The sequence below is a fragment of the Bidens hawaiensis genome, unplaced genomic scaffold, assembly GCF_021521415.1.
Source record: "Bidens hawaiensis isolate Kalapana, Puna unplaced genomic scaffold, B.hawaiensis_p1.1 tig00002735_1, whole genome shotgun sequence".
NCBI classification, from domain to species: domain Eukaryota; kingdom Viridiplantae; phylum Streptophyta; class Magnoliopsida; order Asterales; family Asteraceae; genus Bidens; species Bidens hawaiensis.
Genome location: NW_027491147.1, coordinates 505,140 through 526,786, shown reverse-complemented (window position 1 = coordinate 526,786; position 21,647 = coordinate 505,140). Strand labels below are relative to the sequence as shown.

At 36.1% G+C, this 21,647-nt stretch overlaps 1 protein-coding gene across 1 annotated transcript; it reads right to left on the bottom strand.

Moving 5' to 3' along the window:
* Positions 1–252: 252 nt before the first annotated feature.
* On the bottom strand, positions 253–14,580 carry LOC143620939 (GDSL esterase/lipase At1g28580-like). Its single transcript, XM_077092504.1, has 5 exons — positions 14,194–14,580; positions 10,030–10,251; positions 1,083–1,231; positions 725–1,001; positions 253–610 (listed from the first exon to the last, which is right to left on the bottom strand). Exons 1-5 carry the CDS (start codon positions 14,459–14,461, stop codon positions 345–347), a joined length of 1,182 nt encoding a protein of 393 aa, XP_076948619.1. The 5' UTR covers positions 14,462–14,580; the 3' UTR covers positions 253–344.
* Positions 14,581–21,647: the final 7,067 nt, after the last annotated feature.

The window sequence follows — 21,647 nt, the reverse complement described above, 5'->3', positions numbered from 1 at the left end:
ACTCATATTAAAGATAAAAAAACGTTTGTTATTATATTGAATTTTTTCTAAAAAAAATATCATACGAAAAAGTTATAAACGTTCTAAAAAGATGGGTGTATTGCACGCGGAGAGAGAAAATGTGTACAATTACCTCTATACCTTTTTTCTTTTGGTCCTCACTTGACACATGTCAATTATTTATGGATTCTCACACTTCTCATTTTTATTAACCTTTGTAAAATAACTTGACCCAAACAACAATGTACTCCAAATAGCACCATATGATTAACAAACCATATGAACAACTTATATTTTATCCCGCACATGTTTATTAAGAGTTCATTAAAATTACTACCACATGCTTATATAGAACTAGATATTCCATCTATCTCTTGTACCATTGTTGGAGGGCATATGGAGTCGAATTGTGGTATAGCGTATGGTCCTTCAAATATGCTCTTGAAAATAATTTTATACGCTGCTTCTGTTAAGTGCAATCCATCCCAATTAGCATATGTATGTGGCTGCATACATACAGTTGATGAAAATTCTGCACATGCTACTGATGCGTTGTAGTTAAATGGTCCTCCACCCCCACAACATGCTTTTAAAGCACCATTTATAAATCCTGATATAAAAATAGTTAAGCAATATACAAAGGACATGAAAACTGTATCAATATTCATGATGGACTGATTCTGTAATGTTAATGATATATTTCTAAAAGAAAAAAGCTGTGTACCATATTTGTTTGGTGATTGAAAAAATTGCATGGCAGCGTTGTAGTAGTCTGCATATATAATATCAACTTCAGGATAACTATCTCGCATTTGACTAAGTTCTATCTTGAGAAGTTCGTTGTGGTACTCGGAAAATTTGTTTAACTTGGTAATACAACCAGTTGAATTATCATATTCCATATCAGCAGATTCATAATATTTTGTTAAGAACACCGCCGAACATCCAATTGGTAAGTTTCCTGGTATTAGCAGTGTCTTGGCCCCTAGCTCAATAAGTTCCTAATTTTCCACAATATGTATGAAGTGAAGCCACTCTTATTGTAATATTTTCTAAAAGTATGTACATGTTTATGTTCTTACATTAACTGCTGAGGTGATGGCCTCAACGACAAGCGGAACATATGTTTCAACCTCGTCAAGGGATTTTCCGGCAAGTAATGCATGATTGTAATCATTTCCTCCAATCTCGCCCATGAGAAATAAAGAACGTCCAATGATTTCTTTACAGTCTGCACAATTAATATAAACATAAATAGTTTTGATCAAAGAAAATGTTTCAATTATAATTAATCCCAAAAGAAGACAAAATATCTGAGAGTGACTATAGAATGTCTGGATAGTAAGCGCAGTTAGGGATGAATTGTTAAATATCTCAATTCTAACGGATCTAATAGATAAGGTGAAGCCTAAAAAATCATTATCATACTTGAATAGAGAGTTGGCTTTTTGACAAGAAATATATGATTAAAGATCACTGCCCTTCGAACTTTGATATATTTGGTTGGTTAATCATCTTAAATTAAGAAGATTATTATTAACTCTTTTTCCATATAAGGGCAATTCTCAATTAGGGACAAATTTGTGTAATTGTGGCATTCTTTCATTGTGATTTATACTAAACATAGAACACAGATTTGTTGAAATATAGTGTTAAAGTCAACATAATGTCAATTGGAATTTCATGATTACAATTAATGGATATCAATGGTAATGGTCTATCAGTTGTAAATGATAAGTGGAAACTGGGTTGGTCAGGATAGGTGATCAATGGCAACTAACATGAATCATGTATTCATCATTGATGGGAAAGTTACTACCGATTAGGGATGAACAATTTGTCCCAGATACCCGTACTCGTACCCGTACTCGTACCCGATTTAGCCTATTCGGTACAGGTATCGGTACTCGTGTTTATTGAATTTCGATACATGTATAATCGGGTACAGGTACGGGTACGTTTTTGGTATGTTATACCTATTTGGAATATGAAAGGGTTTAATTGAGATTCTTCATACTTAATATATAAAATAAATTCTCCAACCATGTATTATTGAACAAGTATCAAACGCTTCTTCAATATTAAATAGTATAACATCCAAGACTCGAACAAACAAACAAATAACTTAAAGTCGATGACCAGATTAAGGCTCTTCAATACTATCTTATCATTAAATCGGCTATCAATTTGATGCTTGTACTAATTTGGTACCCGTCATGTACCTGTACCCAGACTAGACTAATTCAGGTTGTTTGTTACTCATACCGGCACCGGTTTCAAGATCGTCGATGATTTGGAAATAATAAAACAAAGTGGTATAAAACAGGTATCGTACCGAAATACACATACCCGTACTCGTATCATACCTAAAAATTTGGTACGAGTATTGGTATATGTTTTTATTGATTGTAGGTACGAGTACAATCGGGTACACATACGGATACAAATACAGGTACTGTACCAAACTCATCCATACTACTACCGATGGAATGTTGGTACTGGTGTTCAAGATAAGTCACTACCGATGATTGTTACGAATGGTTGGGAATAAAGGCGTTAGTGTTGCTACTAATTGTAATCGCTACTAACTACGATAAAAGATTCTCTTTGCATTTTTGTTAGATTCCATTACAGGTTGTTATCCAGAGGGGTATACAGGTAATGGAAAGTATTCTCTTGTTATTCAATTTATAAGATTGTAACTCATCTTTGTTCATAATTACACGGAAATCAGTTGAGTGTAACTCATATTGTTGGTGGTAAATTTATATTCAGTTCAAGTTTTGATTCTTTAAAAGTTATTTGTTTCCGTTACTACCCCATTCAACAATCGGTATAAGAGTCGGATAATTATGGGCTTAATTCAAAGAATGCGACTTTAATGTAACTAATTAAACTAAAGTACTTTACAACAGTTTCATAGAAATTTGACTTGCAAATTTTGAAGAAAAAAACAACTTGAAAGTATTGACGGTGAACATATGCAAATTATTGGTGCCAAAGAGATTGGCGGATACTATTGCGGCAAAACTTGCATAGATCCCTCACGAACAAAAAAAATTTTATATTATGTAAAAGGCTCACAATGTCATAGTTCTTAGGCTTAAGAACAGAGTGCTGATGGAGGTGTCAAAGGAAACCTTAGCCGTGGGAGTTTGGGCTAAATTAGAGAGTTACATATGACGAACTCCAAGGTTAATTTTTAGTACCTTAAGAAAAGACTGTAAAACATCCCATATGTTCCTTAGTAAAACTCTTAAAGATCATATTGATGAATTTAACAAGTTGGTATTGGATCTTAAAAATATATAGGTTATGCTAAATGAAGATAATAGAGCAAATATCAAATATATTCTTCAATTCTTTGCCCTAATGTATGGTCGAGATAACTTATCCATTGAAGAGTTTCTTGTGGTCATTAACTAAAAAGAATGGTAGAAAATGGCTGAGGTTAAAGATGCATATGGAGAACGATTAACCATAAGGAGCACGCCAGACCACATCTTTAAAAGGAAAGAACCATGCGTAGTCAAAGTGAAAGGTTAAAAAATGAGGTGTTTCATATGTCACTTTGTTAAATACTTCAAAAAAGATTATCCTAAAAGAAGAAGGGAAGCAAGTGTTGAATCTGGAACAAGAACTAATCTTGTTTCTTGAATATGCAGAACAAGAAATCCAATAAAGATAAATGTTCCTTTTGTATGACCAATTAGGAACAGAAGACAAACCCTTATATATATTTGCCTGCACTCTTTCAAATTGCAAACACAGTGGCCTTCTTTTTTACAAATAAATAAACTTCAATATTATTATTAAGAAAACGAACACACGAAAAACTTAATAAGCCTATGTGAGCCAAGGGTTTATATAACACCCTTAATTTGAGTCCTACTCGTATTCGAATACACAATTTGATATCAACACAAATATGTTTTAAGATAAGACTAACTTAATTAAATAAGACTGACTTATTAATAAATAATAAACGAATTATTATTTAAAATCTCCACCAAGCCACCCCATGAGATTTACCTAACCACCCTTAAATATCGTCTCGTTTAACACTCCCTCTCGATATTTGCTTCCTTCATTCCCAAGCGAGTACAAAACTTCACAAGCTTCTCTTTTGGCAAACTCTTTGTGAACATATCAATAGCTTGCTCCAACGTGTTAACATATTTAAAATCAATTTCTCCATTTAACACTTTCTCACGAATAAAGTGATAATGAACTTCTATATGTTTCGTAAGCACAGGAAACGTGGAATTCTTAGCCAACAATATTGAAGACACATTATCCCCATACAAGGTTACCTTCTCGTTCTTACCTTGATTTAACTCAGTTAGAAACCGAACCAGCCATACGCACTCTTGCGCAGCCATAGACGCAGCCTGATACTCCGACTCGGTAGTTGAAAGTGAAACGGTAGGCTGCCTTTTGTTGCACCAAGTAACAACACCTGAACAAATCAAGAAAACATACCCGGTTGTATACCGTCTCGTTTCCGGATCTTTAGCATAATCAACATCGCAAAACCCAACTAATTCCATACTCGACTCCCTCTTAAACTTAACACCATAGCTCGGAGTCGACTTCACATAACGCAACCTTGAAGCTTGAACAAATCTGCTAAATACACCAATGACATACGCAATGTCGGGTCGAGTCAAGGTCAAATAAATAAGACTTCTAATTATTTGCATATACATGGTTACTTCTTCCAACTCATTTCCTTTTTCTGCTCGAAGAGACCCGTTTGGCTCCATGGGTACCTGTATCGGTTTGCAACTTTCCATACCGAACTTCACCAAAAGATAACGACATACCGATTTGGTGAAGTATAAACCCATCATTCTCGTACTCGAGCTCAAGACCGAAAAAGTGGTTTAATTTTCCCAAATCTTTAATGAAAAAACGAGTGCACAAATTCGTTTTTAGCTGCTCCACCACGTACACCGGTTATAATTAACTCGTCTACATAAACGAGGACAACGACGGTTTTGTCACCTTCGGCCCGGACGAACACACTGGTATCGGCTATTTTAGGAACAAATCCATTAAGTTCTAAAAACTCATTGACCTTACCGAACCAGGCCCGCAATGACTGTTTTAAACCGTTAATCGCTTTCTTTAACTGACAAACATAATTAGAAAAATTTTGACTTATAAAACCTCCCGACTGATCCATGTAAATTATTCGATCTAGATCACCATATAAAGCATTACTAACACCCATTTGCCATAAATCCCAACCTTTGCACACGCCAATAGCTAAAATTACTCGAACCGAAACGAGTTTAGCTACGGGACTAAACGTATCTTTATAATCAATCCCGTTTGGATTTTACCTGATGTGTTTGAAACGTTCAAACGCCTCAGCTTTCTCTTTCATTAAATATACCCACATATATTTCGAATAATCATCAATAAATGATATCATATAACTCATAACTTTAACTGACGGTTGTTTCACTGGACCGAACACATCAGTGTAACATCCCCAAAATTTTGAACCAAATTTGACAACTTAGGAAAGTTGAGAGATCAAAAATAATATCAAGATTAGTTATGAGAAAATATTAAATAAGGAAATATAAGAAAAATAAGGAAATAAAAATATTTCCTAAGTTAATATTTCCATAAGAAAGAAATAAGATAAAGAAAACCCATCCCACATTGGAAGATGTAAGAAAATGAAAGCATTCCACCAAGGTATAAATAAGGAAGATGGAATCCATCTCACATGGAAAGCGGTAAAGAAATGGAAGCTCTTTATAAGGAAAAGATTTTCCATAGTAATATTCTTTTATGAATATCATGCACCAAGTGGTCCTAGCGGAGGGTGAGTAGCACCCGACGCGCACGCACATGCGCTCGCGCTCGGGCGAGGACGATGGTGACGGCGACGGCGGAGGGCGTTGGGCGCAATGTGGCGCTTTGATGGCGCACTTCGCACGCTCGGATCGCCGTGAGCCGTAGCAGCAGGTCATGACACGTGGCAAGACGTGTCAGGACACGTGGCGACACGTGGCGTAACCTCAGAAATGTAGGCGTCGCGCTACGCGACGGAGTCAGGGAAGAGTCCCATTGCGTACCGCGATGGGACCCAAAATCAGCTATAAATAGGAGGGGGATCGGCTCATTCCCTCATACCCACAGCCACTCTCTCTAGAAATCACTCTTTCTCTACATTGGTTGCGTGCCGAACACCGTTTTACGTGCCACCAACCCGAAAATATCACCTCGTAATCCGTGCCAAATACCGGTGTTTTCCTCGAAGTGCGTGCCACCCAAAAATAACCCGACATTCCATCTCGTAATACGTGCACGACCCGACGACCGAAATTTGCCTCGATTTGCGTGCCAAGGAAGGTTAATCAAGAACGTCTCGATAGGCGTACATAGAGTAGAAGTACTGGACGTATAAACTTAGGAATATCTAACTCCGAATACCCGTGCGAGGTAGGTGTTCTGCCTAAGTTATTATTTTATTATTATTATAAAATGGCTTAGACCATAGTCGGAGTTATAGCCAAACCTTGATTACAATTAAGAATAATATAACTTTTCTTAAGCAAAGGTTATAGTTGAAATAGTATTTCTTTATGACTAAGAAATATAATATTCATATAGAAAGAATATAAAGTTAATGTTTCTTCTTGAAGAAGAAACATGGTATATAAATGATAAACAAACAAAGGGACTAAAGGTCCAAATATTTTGAATAAACAAATGTTTTTATCAAGGTTAAAGCTATACGAAATAGACTAAAGGTCTAAAGATAGATCATTGATCTAGTTATTTATACAAAGGTTATTCTCGTACTATAGGTCCGAGGTAACAAAACAAGAAGAAGAAAACAGAAAACAGGAATCAGTATCATAAACTGATTATTAACAGAAAAGGTTAATACGCCCGAAACCTTTTATAATGAGTCTGAATGTTTGCATAGGATTTACGAATCCTTAAAAACTTTGTGTACAATAATAAGAAACGAACACTCTGATTAAGAGTATACATGTGTCTGGATCCAAACATAAATTGTGACTAGGCATTTCTCCGAGGCCATGCGTATCATCAACATGCCTCTGAAGGTCTACGGGACTGTTCAGAGAAATGATATTGTGTATATAATTAATTGTACAAGGTATTTAGGGTAATTTGATCCCAATTTAGTTGGGTGCCTAATGAGTAGTCACAAAGGTATTATTGTTGGTTTCACAAAGGTATTGAAAAGATACTTTTAGAGTCAGCGTTATTCACCAGCTTTGTGCTGACGTATTTTCCCACCCATGTTACAGGGAAACAAGAAATGTTAGAACATACAAGCAAGAAGGAATAGAAAATTGGAGTTATAGTCATTAGATGCTATCTGATGGCTCAGATATTTTATTTCAAAATATTACAAAGAGTTATGTTTTCTAAAGAAATGTATTTAAAACATTGAACGGGTATTATAACCCGAGAGTTTAATAAGTTTTCAAGATAATAATATTTTATTAAAGACTTCCGCTGAAATAAAACCCGCAACTCTGATGTATTTACAAACAGGTACCAACTTGTGGTCACACGCCTAGGCCCTAAGATCGGGGTGTGACAGGTTGCTTATGAGCCTTTCCAAACTGACAACCTCCACACACTACATCCGTTTTTACTTCGAGTTCGGGTATTCCCGCCACCAACTTTTTATTCATGATTAATTGAAGTTTATCATACCCGACGTGGTTTAAAGGTTGATACCACATATCTGCGTTTAGACTCCTTTTCTCCTTATTCACATACGAAGTCCCGACAGACAATACATAAACCGAGTCTTTGTTTCTCCCTTGAATCACCGATATGGATTTAGTTTCGAACTTATCAAAAATACTCACCTCATTTGGCCCGAACAGAACATATCGTCCGATATCGGTGATTTGAGGAATCGATAATAGGTTCTTTTTCATGCCGGGAACATGAAACACGTTTTTAAGAACAAAACCACTTTTCTCATAACCTGATGAGAGATCAACCTCACCAATATGAGCTATGCTGTGTCGCGAATCTTCGGCAATAATTACTAGCCGATTACCCTCGTACTTAACCGGGTTCTTTAACCACTCCTTTTCACCGGTTAGGTGATTCGAACAACCTGAATCTACAATCCTGTCATTTAACAAATTCAAAGAGGGTTTTACCGTAGCCGTTGACGCATGAACTTCTTCAATTCCAGCATAATGGGCCTCGGCATCCCAAGGCTATTCAGTTTGATTTTGCGTTGTCGCGGTGTTTCCTTCCTCAGTTGCACGCATTGTACAATACTTTGCGATGTGTCATCGCATGCCACAATTATAGCACTTAAAAGTTTTAAACGACGGGCGTTTACCCTTTTTATTGCGGTTCCAATTCTTTCGATCAATACTTCCTTCCTTTTGGTTTGGTTCCTCGGGTCTATTCCTTTTATTGAAGTTGTTTGATTGATCCCACAGTTTCTTTTTGTTGTAATCATGGTTGGGTTTGAACTTTTCTTTTCCTTTGCCTGCATACAACGCTTCGTTTTCTTGTTTCAGTACAGCAGAGACTGACACACCGGCCATCTGTTTAGCTAAAGATTCCTGCCCGGATAATAAATTTTCAAATTCCGAGAGTGACGGTTGATTTGGCCAACCCTGAATAGCAGCGACAAATGACTGAAATTTCAACCTCAACTTGTGAATAATAATCTGTTTCATCCTTGCGCCTCCGATTCTTGATTGCTGATAAATCACCAATCTCGAGACAAAGCGATTTCAATTTATGGAAGAACTTTGGAATCAACATATCTTTCTGAGTAACCGAAAGCAACTCGTTTTCAAGAAGTTGTAATCGGGTGTCGTTTTTCTTCGTGAGCAGTCGTTCAAGAATATCCCATGCCTGCTTTGGTGTTTTGGCTTCTTGAAAGTGATCTAACATCTCCTCTACGACTTTTGTTTTTAACACGAAGATCGCTCTTCTGATTTTTACTCGCCACTTACCGACGGTACCTCCGGTGTCGTTTCTTGGTACCTGTGTTCGGTTCCGTTGGTAACCTCCCAAAGGTCCTGACCTTGATGGTATGACGTAACACATGTCGACCAAACCAGGTAATTATTTTGGTTCAAACGCTTGATTCCGACAACAAACGACGTATCGACCATCGTTTCCTTCTTCGTCGGCTTTTTTCACCACGAGTTTGGATCTACAACTGGTCAATCGCAGGTGGCGATCGTCCATGTGACGGTTTTTTGGCTGAACTTCAACAGGCTAAACTCGATTACGTACAGGCGTCTGGTGACCCGGATCTAATACCACTTGTTGAATCTGGAACAAGAACTAGTCTTGTTTCTTGAGTATGCAGAACAAGAAATCCACTAAAGATTTGTTTTTAAATTGTTCCTTTTGTACGACCAATTAGGAACAAAAGACAAACTCTTATATTTGGTTGCACTCTTTCAAATTGCAAACACAGTGGCCTTCTTTTTGACAAATAAATTAACTTTAATATTATTATTAAGAAAACAAACACACAAAAACTTAATAAGCCTATATGAACCAAGGGTTTATATAACACCCTTAATTCGAGTCCTACTCGTATTCAAATACACAATTTGATACCAAAACAAATAGGTTTTAGGATAAGACTAACTTATTTAAATAAGAATAACTTATTAATAAATAATGAAAGGACTATTATTTAACATCTCCACCAAGCCATCCCATGAGATTTACCGAACCGCCCTTAAATATCGTCTCGTTTAACAACAAGTATCCCATAATGTCTTAGTAATGGAAGTATCGACTTGATGGGCAAGGAGAGAATGGGTTATATATTGAATTAGAGTCGGTAGTGTTAAACAAGAGACATGTGATTCGGGATCTAAAAGAAAATGATGTTAGTTCATCTAAGCATTTTAAGGAAGGTAAATAGTGATCTAGTTTTTGGACTCGGTTCCCTAGCTAATGAAGTACGCCAAATAAGAGATAAGTATTGTTCATTTGTGTCTTTATGTATGCGTATGTTTATTACGTTACCTTGTACGATGTCACAAAGAGACGGCAATGATCGCTTGAACCATCCTAATTGAACTTGTAAGGATGCATTTGTCAATGGATTATGAACTCCTTTGGCCTCAAGAAATGAAGAATCCATAGCAGTTGCACCTGCCACTGCAAAGTTCACTCCTCGTAATTCCATCATGTTCCTTCCTTTGACACCCTCAAATGGTTGTACCAATGGTAGCTTGAGCATTTCAGCTTCACAGTGAAAAAGAAGTAATTAATGTGTATACGTTAAGCTCCATATATGGTACAAGTAGAATCTATCTATTTATATTACGTTGGTTTTTAGTAAGATCATCTTCCTCATTATTGTATAAAGATATGCGTTTGAATTTATGACACAACATGAAAACACCTCAATAACCAGACACGTAGTGTCAGTCTGCGTAGGGCCATGGGTGCCCGTGATGCCCCTCAGTTTTCTTGACGAAGTGTAATTTTATGTGATGTAACAAAAAACTTTAAGTTATTCTATTTTCATATAATAAAACCCTTTTTAATATACAAATTATTTTTTTTTGTTGTTACATTTGAATTTTTCTTTTGGATCCGTCACTGCTAGTACGAGTGTGAGTATAATTTAGTTATCTTTTTTTTGAATCCATATAGAGATATTGTTTAGTTCAGTCGATTGCATCGGATCGCCATGGCATGTTTGTGGCTTGTTTCTTTTATTACATTTGGAAAAATATGTACTTCAAAAGTTAAAAAACAGATTGTCAATTTTACATTGAAATATAAAAGATAAAATATAAATAAGAATCAAAGAGTATAGTTTAACCAAGTCCATAACTATTAATATATTTTGATATTAGATTTAGAGCTTCTGTGATACACATGATGATTTAAATAATAAAGTTACAAATAAAGCAATACATAATGTATATGAAAAAATGTATTGCATCTATACTTGTACCATTATACATAAATTGATTTTATTTATATCACAAAAAAATTTTTTCAAAAAAAAAGAAAGAAATTAATACAAAAATAATAATAATAATGCACGTGCAAAAACATATCAAGAACACTTTATCTATTGTAAATTTCATTCTCAGTATCATATTTGTATAATTAAAATAATTTTGGTTATGTACTAATTTCGGAGAATACTTCTCATAAAATAATAGTTTTGAGCTACAACATGAAAAAGATTTTGATAAGTATGAGGGGGGCGTCTTGATCTTGCCATAATGACAAAAAAAATAATAGGTTAACCCGTTCAAATTTGTGAATATTTTGCTTCACTTGAGCACAATTTTGTATGACACGCTTCACATACAACATTCTGATCACTATTTAAGGAAAAACCAACACTGATACAAATGTTTTAAATTTGATAAAAGTTAGAAGCATTGACAGGCCTTGTTGTGGCATGTATGAAGTGTTAGTCATTTTTTCTTAAATTTTAATAGTTATGTGAAAAATATTCAATGTGCAAAATTCTGAATCTTTTGACTATTTTCAAAATTGTCCTTAAAAATAATTTCCAAACCCAGTCACATTTAAAATTCTAACTTTCATTTGTTTTACATTTTCAAGTCCAAACTTTGAACCTGTAACAAGTTTGACGATAAATCTATTTGCATTCTAAAATTTTAAAATTATTCAGATTACCCATTTTTTACCCATAACAAATTTGAGCCAAATGTATTAATTTGTACAAAACGATTTATTTACCAACTTTTAACCTGTAACAATCAAATTTAATTAAGTTCCACAAAAACCCGAAACAATCCTTGATAAAAAAACCAAGAAACTAAATATGTTAAACTTTTATTATATTTGAAAGTAATTGGTATATACTATCCTTACAATTTAACACACACACACACACACACACACACACACACATATAGTTTACTAAATTAACCAAAAAAACATAAATGGATAAATTTATATCGTTGATCTCTTACCAATTGATTCTGAGTAGTTTATCGAGATCAGAAGCAAATTGTGTAAAAGCTTCTAATTCTACGAATTGTGCCAGTTCCAGTTTTAATTTACCGGCTAGATCATATATTTATAGTTTATAAATATATACAACAATGTACAAAAAAAAAAATCATAGAAAATGGATTTATTTCTAAATTTTTAGAATATATTTTTAATCTAATGATTAAAAAATACTTTGTACAATGAAGGCATATTAGAGTTTTTTTTATTTATAATCTTTAATGATATATATAGTATAATATGGTAATTATAGCATTTAAAATTATATTCTTTTCAATCTTTAACAAACACGGTTTGTTGTTGATTTTTGGATTTCATCAAGTATTTTGTGAAATATATTCTAACAACGCATAACAGTATAATATGTAAATATTTATTTTTATAAAAGTGTATAGATATAATATAAATAGAGTTTAAAGAAAAGTGAATAATTTAATCATTTTATAGATATAATATAGATGGAGTGTAAAAGGAAAATGAATAATTATTACTCTATGACATATATTAGTTTTGGAGAGAACAAAAGTATAAGGATTAACCATAAAATAACATGCATCTACAATTATTTTATTTTATTAAAATAGATAGATTTATAATTTTAGTGTATTACTATTTAATAAAAGACCTACTTAATTTTAACATCATGTGCCTACTATTTATTTTCACTTTTCCATCAAAGTATTTAATTCGTGGCAGTTCATTTCCATTTTGATGAAATGCTAAAGTGGTTAAAGCAAAAAAAATAAAAAAATTAAGGTTAAGGGTTCAAACCCTGTTAGAACATTTAGTCATTCGAAAAAAAAAATATGGGTGTTGCCAAACGTCCCTTTCTATGCAATTTTTACTGAATTTACACCCCTTCTGAACTTACTAGATTAATTACTATTAGCTCTTAACATTATTTATATACATATTAGTCTCTACAATATTTTTTCACTTAATAGTCTCCACTACATATATCAAATTAAAAACTATTTAGCTATTACTATATTTTTTAGTATTAATATTGGAAATATATATAATATCCTTTTAAAATATTTAGTTGTTTCAAAATATATATATATATGTATATTATTTTATAAATATAATAATACAACGATAATAATAATAATAATAATAAATATTATTATTATGATCAAGGATAATAAACACAAAAAAGTTAGAGATTTTTTTTTTAATTTTAATTTAATATTTTAAAGAGAGATCATAAAACACATAAAAAAATGTTATATGAAAGTAATATGTAAAATAAAATTCTTAAAGGAGAATGATAGTTAAGAGGAGATAAAAAAATAAAATAATCTTATAGCTTTTAACTTAATGTTTTCAATTAACACTATAAAATGCAATAAAATGTTACATGAGAGTAATATGTCAAATAAAATTATTAAAGGAAATAAAAGTTCAGAGGAAGGGGTGTGATAAGTAGAGATGGGGGTACGTTTAGCCTAACTCAAAAATATTTGCGGCAGTGCACACTTCAACTAATTAATTGCCTACAACATGCATGGAATTCATAGAACATGAAACTAAAATGATGAATATATACATCAAAATGAACATTTCTGTAAGACTTAATTGCAACTATGGTTCATGTGGTGAATGCAAACACAAATTTTAATGTTGTAGTGCCATTTTCGTGGATATGGACCATATGGTGGTCCTTTTTCTGCAATCGGGCCCGACCGTTATTTAACGGCTGTTACTTCCATTAGTTTCAGGGGTAACAATGTATTTTCACCCCCTAACCGTATGTATGTATGTGTATATGTAGTATGCATGTATGTAACAGCCGCTAAATAACATCCGTTAAATAACTAGACGTATGTATGTATGTGTATATGTATGCATGTATGTATGTATAATTAATACGTATAATTAGATGTATGTATGTATAATTAGTATGCATGCAAGGGTAGAACAGTCTTTTCGCAGAAAAACAAACTTTGGGTTCATGACGGGGTCCGGATTACAAAAAAAAGGACCACCAGAGAGTCCATATTTGCGAAAATGCCACCACGGGGTAGAAAATGCGTTTGGGTTTTACCATAGAGACCATAATTGCATTAACTCTTTGTGTAATAATAATATTATAGGGAATTAATAAAACTTTACAAATACTACATATATATTCGCAAATAGAGAGAAGAACCCAACTACAAAGGTGGAAGGTGGGATTACCAATGAAATCAATGACTAGGCGACCGTTGGAGCAACGACCAGTGGGTATATGGAAAAAGGTTTCGCCGTAAGGGGGATAAAAGAAATGCAGAGACTGATTACTCGTGAGATACGAAAGTTTTAGGTTACCGGTATCAGCTAGAGAGTCTCCAAAACTAATGATTGAAGTATAACATCCATTTGTGTACACAAGACAAATACATAATAGTTGAAAAAAGTTATTGAACGTTATGAAAGATAAAGATATTAGGGCGCAAGAATTGGCCATTGAAGAGAGTTGAGCCTGGAAATGCAAATGAGGGGAGTTTATGAAATTGAAGTTGGTTGGTTGGTGAGGTGTCTATCTATATTAAGTTGCAGGGGTCATGGGTGCCTTTGTAGGGCATATGATGTAAAGTTTTTGTTTGCCACATGGAAAAGATTAAGAACTGACTAAGAAAAAACTTTGGGAATGACTAAATATGGATTTAAAATATTTAATTTTGCTATTTCATTACACCAGTGTATCCTAACTTTTTACATTATGACAATTTACACACAGTAAGATAAACGAGCTAGATAGATCACCTAGGTATGAATCACCTTTCATCATATTATAGTTTAAGCTTCGCAACTGCAAGTAGATCGCGCGCTTGTATAATTGGTAAGACAGTAAAAATATTAACTCTTGCATTCAAGTTGAAAATTTGCAATTAGATGAAAATTAATTCAAATACATATTTGATTGACCTAATGCGATAAGCCGTGATGAAATTAAGATTGAGATTTATGATTATTGATTTGACAAGTGACAACCTCAAGATGTATAAATCATCAGTTGTAACATCGCATTATCTCAAATGAGATATCGAAATCATTAACAATCACCCATTATTAGAATACGTTTATAGTTTTATGTTAAATTGTAACTAGTATTTAGGACCCCGAGTGTTGCGAGGGGCATTTAACCGAAAACAATTAATATAGAAATGCCGAACCACAATCGTGCGTTAACGTACAAAATTAGACCGAAGCATAAAATATAGGAAAGAAGCGACGGGACGTTAAACCACACGGAAAATAGACGTAAACAAATTGAACCACACACTCATATTGAGCGTGCTAAGTAGCAAAATTTAGACCGAAACGTAAAATATTATCGTAAAGAAGAATAACTAAGTCAAGACGATAAAACTTAAAGTATAGTGGTTATTAAAATTCAAACTAAACCATAACTTATTAACTAAGTCGATTAGAATCAACAGCTGATCGTAATCATATATCATTCTGTTGAAGACCTTCGCGAAGTTTGTGTTAAACGTGTCCAACACCAAATCAGATTGAAAGCTCTTAGTATCTTGAAAAATATTTAATATAATAATTAGTTTATTATTATAAGATAAGTTGGTCTTATTTTATTTAATCCTGTTTGTTTTGGATTCAAAATCTCTAATAGAGTTAGTATAGGATTGCAATCGTGGGTTTATATATACCCTAAGTTCAATGTATCAATTATTATTAAGTTTTTCTCGTTTGTCGTGTTCTTAATAAAAGAGTCATACAAAGTTCTACAAATCTCGTGTTCTTGATCACTTGCCTAAAGTTTAACAAGTGATATCAGAGCTTGGTGAAAAAGAGTCGTTTTGAGCAGAGGGGTAGCTTATTTGTGGCCAGGGGTGGCCCCGGCCACCTCCGTTTTTCGCTCGGTGATGTAAATTTTTTGTTTTTCGGCCGAAAATTTTTATACATAGTGTAAATTTACCCGTTTTTGACTAAAATTTTGAGCCCGACCCCCTCCGTTTTTTTGCTCGGTAGTGTAAATTTATTCTTTTTCGTCTGAAACTTTTAATACATTGTTTAAATTTACTTGTTTCCAACCGGAATTTTGAGTCTAGCCCCTCTGTTTTTTTACTCGGTAGTGTAAATTGATCCTTTTTCGGCCGAAAACTTTTATACATAGTGTAAATTTACCCATTTTCGACCGAAATTTTGAGCCCGCCCCCCTTTAGTTTATGAATTTTTTATACCTATTAAGGCCGGCCCACTTGACGTATATGTCCAAGCTTCGCCACTGGTTTTGAGAGTCGTTTTCCAAGAAGTGAGAGCAGCCCCTCGCGGGGTTGCAATTGTGGTAAAACAGTTGGGTGGTTGAAAAAGATGATAGAGGAAAAATAGGTATCATAGATCATAGAATAATTTAACTCAATCGTTTGATTAAAATTAAAGTTGTTTTTTAACCATGGAGGTTGTGTGTCAACTTAGTTTTGGTGTTCCGGTCGTGAATGACTTATGACCTGTTTGTTGGGTTAGTGACTGCTTAAGTTTGTTTAAAGTAGAAAAACTGATTAAAGGAAGCGTTGTCCAGGTCTCGAGTGCGGCACAGGAGACAAGAAAACGATCGTAGGAAGAAAGGTTCAATTGAAGGCGTGTCCATTGTTGAGACCTCGAATGAATTATTACCAGGTTACGTGTGTGTGTGTGTGTGAGGCCTTGCTTGTTCATTTCAGTCAAGGACCACCGTGCACAAGCGAGTGATAGTTTTTGTTATATTGACTGAACATGGTTTATTACAATGAGAGTGTGTACATATGTAGCATCCCAAAGGAATCTTTCCCTGGACCGTTAACCCTGAGGGTCTAGCCTATTGTCCACTGGTTTTTCCCCTCTATTCTGACTTTGGCAAGAGGCTGGCTATTATCCGCTGGACATCTCCTTTCCTCCAGGAGTACGTATGCTCCAGTTCTGTCTGGCGCCAGGCCAATAGCGACTGGTCTGTCGTTGACCTCAGTTCTTGTCTTGTTGTACATTGGGTATCATTGGACTAGGCTTTACTTCTTGGGCTTGTCTGTCTTACCATTGTTCCTTGGGCCTTGTTGGGTCAAATCCGATGTAGTCTCTTCAAGTCCCCCAGTCTATTATCCTTGTTATTTATGACAAGGATAATGGACTCAATTCTAGCCCGTCTTCCCCTTTCTCCTACTTTCCTAGGAAAGCAGCTTCCGGACCCATCTCATAAACGAAACCCACCTTCACTTAGACTTTGGCCCAACACGTTATCCGGCCCAGCCTCGATCCACGATATGGAGGCTGTAAAATATGTGGTGTAAATTGAATATACACGCTTCCCCACGCTGTCATTATTCACTATTCACTAGTTAAACATCTCATCACCATAACTCTTCAATTACCCTTCTTTCTTTTGTCTCACTATCACAACCTTTGGCGACTCATCCATTTCCGGCTGACCCTTCCTATTACCATTTCCCGCCAGGTTAGTGTTCGTTATACCCTTATATTACATCTTTTTCCTTTCCGCCATGAGTCGTGAACATATGTCCTCAATCACTTCCGTCCTTATATAGGATAAAATTCTTACGTTATGTTCGCGGTATCATATTCCCCTATCGTTGTCTCCGATCCGGCCCCCATGAGACGGCCATTAGCCGTCCTAATCTCATTACTTTGTACACCAAAAATTTGGAATGTGCTAACATCCGTTATCCTCTCACTAAGTTTCAAACGGCGTTGCTGAAATATCATAAACTAGGGTTTTCATAGGTTCATCCGTTGGGCTTCTTAATGGTAACTCATTTTGAGCTCGCTTGTCTAGCCATCGGGGGCTTTGCTACGGTGCCTTTATTCCGTCGATTCTATCTCCTTAAAGTTGATGGTGACTGGTTCACTTTTGAACGCCGCCCGGTCGAAAAGCAACCACCTTGCTACTCAAAGATGCCCACTGGGTTTTATCCAAGAGACTGGAAAAATAACTTTTTATTTGTTTCTTCCAACTTCGCTCCTGGTCTACATAGTCGTCGTCGCGTAGATTCCCTTATCATGATCTAGCTTCCCGTCCTCCTATGAGCCAGGCTAATTTGTATAAGTTGCTTGTAACTAACCCGACAGAGGCCATGACCTACCCTGAACCTCTGCTGTACATGGCCGGAATGAGTCAGATATGGCCGGATCCTTCTACCTGGTCGGCCATGTTTGAGGGTGATCGAGGTCTTCAGCCCCTTGTTGTTTCTTCCTTTCGTCCATATTATCCTGTGTTTTTATGTCACTAAAAGTTTTTACTTTTTGTGCAGAAATGAGTTTGAAGGAAATGCTCCAGAAAGGGTCCATGAAGACTGCCGAGTTCATCAAACTTCCTGTAACGCCGGTGAATAGCTCAAAGACTGAACCAGCGACGTTGGATCGAACTACCCCGGATTCACTTCTTAGTGTGGAGGACACCCCCAAGCTTAAGAATCCGTTGCTGGATGTTTTTGATGCTTTTATGAAGAATCGTCTACGGAGCTCCAAGCATCCTTTTCTGGGTCAGTCATCCTCCTCTCGTCCCGTTGCCCCGTCTCCCACTGAAGTTGTTAATCTAGACTCTGAGTTTGCCTTTCCGGTGGTTACTGCAATAGGATCACATCGTTATACCATCCCTTTTTCCATCCAGGCCAATCCCGAAGGTAAGCGCCCTGAAAAACCCAAGTCACTTCCCCAGGATCCCCTGCCCTCAACAACGGAAGAGCCTATTAGTGGCAAAATATTTTCTCCCAAATGGAAGTTGGACGCGGGTGCTTCAGTGTTTACTCCTCAGCAGGCGCATGACTTTCTCACAGAGGTTATTCCCCCGGTGGACTTTGCACATATCCAGGCATTGAGTGTTGACGATCTGGTGGGTGAATTCGGGACACATCTCTATCGTGGCTTGGCGTTGGGGGAAGCCACTCGTCAAGCAGTTATTGATGCAGATTAAATATTGCAACAAAATCAAGAAGAATTCGACCAGTTGGAGCACACAATTGAGAAAAACAAGCAGAAAATCCAAAACTTGAAGCAGAAAGTCGTATTGGCTGAAGAGAGAGCCCTAGGGGTTCCGATCTTGGAAGCTAATTTGAAAACTTCCCAGGACCGTATTACCCAGTTGTCTATTGATCTTTCTGCGGCTCAGGAGCGAGCCACTGCATTGAAAGCTCAGTATACTGCAGTTCAGGCCAACCAGGAAAAGTTTCAGGAGGTAAGGGTTTCTCCATTTGCTTTATGATTTGTTTGATTTTTGTGGCTTTGTCGTTAGTTGGATGCTAGTTTCAAGTGAGAGCAGAGGCACATGAGGGACTGAAGCGAGAAGTTGATGTGATCCGGGCTCAGAAGGAGCAGGTTATCGAAGATTTTCACAGGGATGTTGCGAGGTTGCAGCAGAAGCGTGACGATCAACAAGCTGATCGAGTCTGGAAGGTGGTGGAAGGGTTAGGACACTTTAAATTGGTGTATAAATGGGATTGGTCTTGCCAGGAAGCTTGTCAGGTTAGGGACACTTTGAATAGGGCTATTTTCGCGTCCAGGTTCCAACATTGTTTGAAGTAGGGTTATGATTGCCAAGCCCAGAGTGTTCCTATTCTTGAGGTGCCTTCGTTTTCAGCAACCGCTGAGGTGGAGGCCGAGGAGGCATTTGTTGCCTATAATTCTTATGCGCCCCCATCTTGCAGCAGCTCTCCACTACCCCCGATGTGTCCATGAAAGAGATCAAAGCCCTGTCTTCAGTGGTTGACCCCCCGTCGCCTTACCTATAATCTTGCAGTTGCTATCAATCATGGGGAGTACTTGTCTTTTGAGAATTTTCTTTTGAACTTTAAATATGTTGTTATGGATATTCATGATGCTGACCCCTTAAGGGTCTAGGTTTGTATGCTGACATCCCGCCCCGGGGGGCTTACTTTGATATTTTAGCCATTTGATGACGTTATGCTTTAATTATATTATGTGTTGATTGCGAATGTTTGTGATTATCTCAGAAGTCCCTTGACTTCGTTAGATTGTTTAGGTTAACCAGATTGCCTATCGGCGAGGCCTTCTCCTTGCCTTTTGTGACAGGAGGTATAAAACTGTTATTTGTTAAGAGCTCATTTGAGTGTTTTTCCCAGGGAAAAATAATTCTTTGGTTGCTGTGAATGGGTCATAATAGTTTCTTAAACTACGTGTGATATGTCATTTTGTTATGGCATAACGAACGGATGTCCACTCGGAGAGGTTCTCCTAATATTCTCAAAACAAACTATTTGCCATTGAATTTATATTTAATTACACAAGCGAATTACAAAAATTCATTAATTTAAGCCCACGATGTTAACTAGGGTCTATCTTCATGTGTAAGTGCCCTCTCGGAGAGGTTATTGTTGGTTCTAGGGGGGCCTCTTATGGAACACGTCGCTTCTAGTAACAAAAAGATTCGGTTGTTTGCTCGATGCATGTTGCCCTTCTGCCTTACCCTTTCCGGCTCAGGAATAATACTTCCTCAATTGCATTGCATTCCAGGTGCGGGTTACTTCTTCCACTGTATGGTATGCCAGTTTATAAGATCCTTTTTCCCCAGTCCAGGTGACTTGGTAAGGGCCCTCCCATCGTGGTCCCAACTTCCCTTGACTTTCCTGCCTACTTGCTTCATTCTCTCGAAGGACTAAATCTTCCACCTTGAACCTGAATTCCCTCACTCTCGAGTTATATTATATTTCCATCTTTTTCTTGTCACACCCCCCTCTTAGGCCTGGGCGTGCAACCAACAGTTGGTACCACATTTGTAAATAAATCAGAGTTGCGAGTTAATAGCGGAAGACTTTATAAACATGTGAATTTAAGTTATAAATATTCACATTACAAACGATGAGACGAAAGTCTCATATAACTTTACTTGTTTATAGTTTACAAAACCATCATTAATTAATAATTAAGTTTACCAAAATATCCGAGCCATCAGATTATCTTGAGCATTTCGTTATTCAAGCCCTAATCTAGATTACCTGCAAAATGTCATAAAATATGTCAGCAACGAATGCCGGTGAATATGCTGACGCTAAAATAGTTTTCTTTACTTGATTACCCCTCGAGACATAAATTAGGTCCGGCCCATCGTGGCTTAGGAATAATCAAGTTAAAACAATAAAATATATGAAACTCAAGTCTCAACTCTTAGCACCTCAGCAAACACCGCAGCGTTCGACATTACTTAGGTACCATAGATATACACATGGTGATTACTCCCCGCAGGCGAGCGTACTATAACCAAGTGTGGTGCGATGTGCCCACCGCTTTTACCACATATGTAAGGATCCGGACAAACATATACTACATCCTGAAGGCAAGCGTTTTTACTCTTGTTTATAAATGTTTTAGAGAAACATAGTCTCATGTAAACTTTTCACATAACACATTTGACTCGTTTGAAAACAAGTTTAAAATTTTGGGGCATATTCACCATTTAAATTTGGATCGGCTTCAAACACCATCCGAGGGTCTTTCTCGTTGCTATCTCGTACCTATAGTACGAGTATAACCTTTTGTTAGTCGGATATACAATCCGGCTTAAGACCTTTAGTCTTGTTTTATAATCGTCACCTCGATTTACTTTAAAACCTTTAGTTATAAAGTAATTCCTTTTCTTTTAAAACCTTTAGTTTAAAATATCTTTCTCTTATAAGATAACCTATAGT

Excerpts from the sequence above, each read along its gene's own strand:
- LOC143620939 (XM_077092504.1), bottom strand. The coding sequence starts at position 14,461 with ATGGCCAATTCTTGCGCCCTAATATCTTTATCTTTCATAACGTTCAAT. Across the intron at positions 1,232-10,029 it reads TCTTTGTGACATCGTACAAG|ACTGTAAAGAAATCATTGGA; the intron begins GTAACGTAATAA and ends TTAATTGTGCAG. Across the intron at positions 1,002-1,082 it reads CCATCACCTCAGCAGTTAAT|GAACTTATTGAGCTAGGGGC; the intron begins GTAAGAACATAA and ends GTGGAAAATTAG.